Source organism: Microtus ochrogaster, chromosome 18, assembly GCF_000317375.1.
Source record: "Microtus ochrogaster isolate Prairie Vole_2 chromosome 18, MicOch1.0, whole genome shotgun sequence".
Taxonomy (NCBI): domain Eukaryota; kingdom Metazoa; phylum Chordata; class Mammalia; order Rodentia; family Cricetidae; genus Microtus; species Microtus ochrogaster.
This window is the reverse complement of record NC_022020.1, coordinates 67,492,438-67,496,810: the sequence shown is the minus strand read 5'-3', so window position 1 is coordinate 67,496,810 and position 4,373 is coordinate 67,492,438. Positions and strand designations below refer to the sequence as shown.

Sequence of the window (4,373 nt, the reverse complement as noted above, 5' to 3'; positions counted from 1 at the left end):
CACACACACACACAAGAAAGTCTTTAAAAATGCTATTTTAAACTTGGCATAGTGATCATAGATAGCACTGGGGAAACTGGAATGGAAGGGCTGCCACAAGTTTGAGGCTAGCCTGGTCTATAGTAAGACAGTCTCACACCAACTACACCGCCAGAAAAGTCATTTTCCTGTCTGCATCTCACCTTCTTCTTCATCTGTTTCCAAACACCCCCCCCCTCTCTCTCTCTCTCTCTCTCTCTCTCTCTCTCTCTTCCCAGCTCTCACTAAACCACCATGTAAGTGCTGTCTGTGTTGTGCCCACCAGCCTATTGCTTTATATACACATCTGCTTTCGCAATGAAATAACAGAAAAACTATTGAAATGTCCAGGATATTCACCCCAGCAAATTTGGAAGGCAATTTACAAACAGGAGTCAGAAAACACTCTGAAAGATGGTGTCATTACTGAGTTTGTAACAGCCTAAAGACCTGCTGCTTTCTGGCTTGCTGAGAAGTCCAGCATCAGAAAGGGCAGGATGTGAAGTGGGGTGACCAAAGGCCCCCAAACCTGCCAGCTATTACAATGTCTCAATGTCCAGGAAAGAGAAATTCACATTAGAACGAGCACTGGGAAGCATACATGAGTGTATTTACTGCAGAGTGGCCATTGTAACTTTGTGTCTGATGCACACAGTGCATTTATTGCAGAGCAGTTTCTGTTACTTTGTGTCTGATGCATGCTTTGTTTCTTAGCTCCCACCTGTCTTCTACCTTTCTGTCTTTTGCCTGTGGTTGGCTCATTACCAGAGCTAAACTATACACGCTCTGGAGCTTGGCATGTTTGTGTCTGCTGGATACAGAGAAAGACAGTCCAGCAAATCAGAAACCAATAAACTCAATGTACATAATGCAAGTTTAAAGGGGAACTGGAAACTTTCATCATGTGAGTGCTAATGGCTGGGATATTTTATTAGCAGCATATTCCATTGTTTCAATACAAGTTGTTTAAGTCTGTACTAAAAATTGGACTATTTCTCTCCCTCCCCACTTCTAGGATTACAAGCATTGTATCACCATGCCTGCCTGGCTTTTTACGTGAGTTCTGTTGCCAGAACTCAGAACCTCATACTTGCAAGGAGAGTGCTTTAACCTGTCTCTTTGGCTGGCAGAGTTCTATAGTAACAAAATTCACAGCAAAGCTGTGCTTCTTGTGGGCATACACAAACACACACCATCACATCTTTCCCCCTCCAACCCCTCTCACGTCCCCTTCCCAAATGTAAAACCTCTTCTTTATGTAGCCTATACACTATAACATACGTAGTATTCATGTAACACACATGGATATACAACTTACAGAGTACATTTGGCATTGCTTGTATCTAAATGACCAGGGCTGACCACTTGAGATTGGATCACCTACGAGACTGATAAACATCACTAAGGAAGGAAGGACGGATGGACCCTTAATGTAGGCAACAGTACTAAATCCCATAGCACCTAACTTGTCTCTCCATACCAACAATCTATGGGGAGATTGTGGGGCTTTGGAAGCAGCAGCTATGGAGGTTGAGGAATCCCCTAAGCTGCTTCTCAAAGTTTGCAGCTTAGAGGCGTCTTACCATCTTGAGGACTCTACTGTCCAAGGCACAGAATAGCATCATAGATCCTCAACATATTAATTTTATTAAGAGAGACAGTGTTAGGTTGCCTTCCTGGGCTTTTTGTTTCTCCATCTGCAAAAATGGGAGGTTCTAAATGCAAGTACTTCCTAGAGTTTGTTGAGAGGATGCTGTAATAAGGCATGTATGTTGACCATGCTGCTGGCCAGAGTAGACGCAAACAGTCACCAGCTGTGAGCATCTCCACTCTCATTTCTGCTCTGTAAGGCACTCACCTGCAGAAGCTAGGGGTGTCAGTGATTATGCCCCCCAACCACTCCTCAATCCCACAGAGCCTCAACACACAGCTCCCTGGAGGCTTTAACATCCTCATAACCAACCCAAAAGAGTGCTCCTTCCTCAATTGCAGCAGAGCTGAAAAGCCACACAAAGGGATCAGGGAAGACGTGGGGACCCAGGGCTTGAAGTTTCCAAAACAAGCCAAGCTGACTTTCCATGGAGCTCTTGTCTTTGTGAGTATTGGAGACCTAGGGGGACTTGCAGACCCACACCCACCCACTAGTCAGCCTTTTAACACCTGGTTGCTGTGTTCTGCAGGTATGCTTCCCCTACCAGTTAGCAATGCCACCTGCCACTCTGGGGGCTGGGAACACAGACTGCCGGCATGGGAGATTCATCAGGACTCCCAGCTTTGCCAGAGAGAACCTCCCTTTGGCTCTAATGTCTTGTGTGTTCTGGGTACTCAGAGTGAAAGCTAATGAGAGTCTGGAGGCCAGTCAGAAAAATAACAACCGCTTTTATTATGTAGGATGAAAGCCAGGAAAATGCAAAGTGCTGGGGGAGCCAGGACACAGAGGCCCAATTCAGATGCAGTCCTCAGAAGCCACAGTGCCAGCCTCTGCTTGGCAGCTGCCTGGCATTTTAGTCTGTCCTAATTTAGGGCCTTAGGTAAAAGTTGAGTCCGAGGACTTTCTCAGTTTCGCCCCAGCAAATCCAAGAAAGGAGACACAAGGGTAAAGAAAGGCACTTGCTGTGTGAAGAACTCACACAAGTCATCCATAATGCCCCCCCCACCCCAGTAGTTCACCTGTGTGAACTCCAGCAAACTGGGGAAATAGCTTTGGAAAGAGTTAAGATTGAGAGTTGTCATACTAAAAATGTCTGTCATACTAAAAATGATCCCACATGGCTGCATCAAAGACAAATTGGTAAAGCTCCTAAACCAAATTGGTTTTAATTTACAGCCTGGCATGCTGGGAAAATTATGACTACCAATTACTTAAATCCTATTAGGCCTTTCTCAGCATGACCAAAGGTAAATAAATAAATAACGGGCCTTGATTCCTATTTTAATCTAAAAGGTTATATTAAGTTTGTAAACGGGACCTGGGTCTTAGCCAAACTATTAAATTTTGTTGTCTTAGTCAGCTGGCGTCACCAAAATAGCAGGGGAAAATCTCTACAGGCAAAGGGATTTTTAGATGGTTACCGCGAAAATCAATGAGATCTTGCAGCTTAAAACCTGATAAAACTTCAATTAAGCTGTGAGCCATGGACAGAAAGTCCATGTTCCTGTCAAGGAAGCAGGCTAACACGGTGACAGGAGCATCCTTAGTTCGGAAACATGCTTTGGTTGCTTAATTTTCCAATCTCCTTTGAAAGAGCCTTAGAAAAAAGTACTTAATACCCTTTGAAATTCTCACAATCTGAAAACAAAACAAAACCAAAAGCATCTTTATAAGCAAGTGTGCTGAAAAGCCCCCAAGCATTTCTTCGAGATTTCAAACCAAATGAGCACGTGGTCACTATTTTCGGACGTGAACAATCACTGGTAAGAAACAAGTACAGGCTCCTTTCTCCTCCTTCCTAAATGTCTGTCAGGGCTGCCTGTACTCAAGTCTCCCTTTAAGCATGAATTCCCAAGCAGAATCGGGGCGAGGTGCTGGTGAGGGTGTGAGCATTTTACTTCAGGGAGGAAGGCCCAGGCATTCAGCAGTCCGCTGATGCGATGTTTCTTTCCGTCCACAACTGCCTGGCCAGGTTAAGGAGCAGCTTGGTGAGAAAATTCTCTGACCCTCTCGCTTTAGGGGATCACGATAAAGCAGGGGACGCTGTTTCCCTGTCTGCTAAGATTCTGAAAAGCCCTATCTTTAGGTCACCAGGAGAAGAAGTCCGAACAGTAATCACAGGGTTTGATCAGGTGGGGGTGATCCGGCAGTCCACGTGGGAACACTGAAGGGCGGTGGCCTATCGCGCGAGGTAGCCCAGGAAAGGCATATCCTCCAAACCTGGCCACCTGAACTGGATGTAGGCACCAGAGTTCAGGAATCGCCCGCAAACTTTCTTCTGGAGCTGAGGCTTGGGATATCCTGCCGGAATACTGTCCCAGGATTCAAAAGTAATTTTGGAGAAAAGGGGAGGGATGTTCCGGATCCACACAGCGGACCCCTAGTCCTTTGCCTAGGTATTTCATGCACGCACAGGGACCTCCACTCGCCTTGGCGGGTGTCCCCTGATCACCCCATCCCCCGATTGGGTTGGTCACTACGATACTGCAGCATCACAGGTGACGCGGTGACCAAAGAACCCGGGGAAGGTAGCTGAGAACCCAACCCGGACGCGCGACAGTGGGCAATGCGGCGGCGGGACCTACCAGCGCGGCCAGGATGCGCCGGCTCTTCTCGTCGGTGCAGCGCTCCGAGAGGACGCTCGGGTGCGCGCGGAGCAGCAGCGCGGCCGCCAGCACCCAGCCGGCGGTCCACGCGGCGAAGG

At 47.1% G+C, this 4,373-nt stretch overlaps 1 protein-coding gene across 1 annotated transcript in view; it reads right to left on the bottom strand.

Moving 5' to 3' along the window:
* Dipk1c (divergent protein kinase domain 1C) overlaps nt 1-4,373 on the bottom strand; it is a 41,800-nt gene that overhangs the window by 16,478 nt on the left and 20,949 nt on the right. The window contains exon 2 of the mRNA XM_005356416.2: nt 4,255-4,373. Within this exon, the coding sequence (XP_005356473.1) occupies nt 4,255-4,373 (119 nt within the window). The remainder of the gene's footprint in view (nt 1-4,254) is intronic.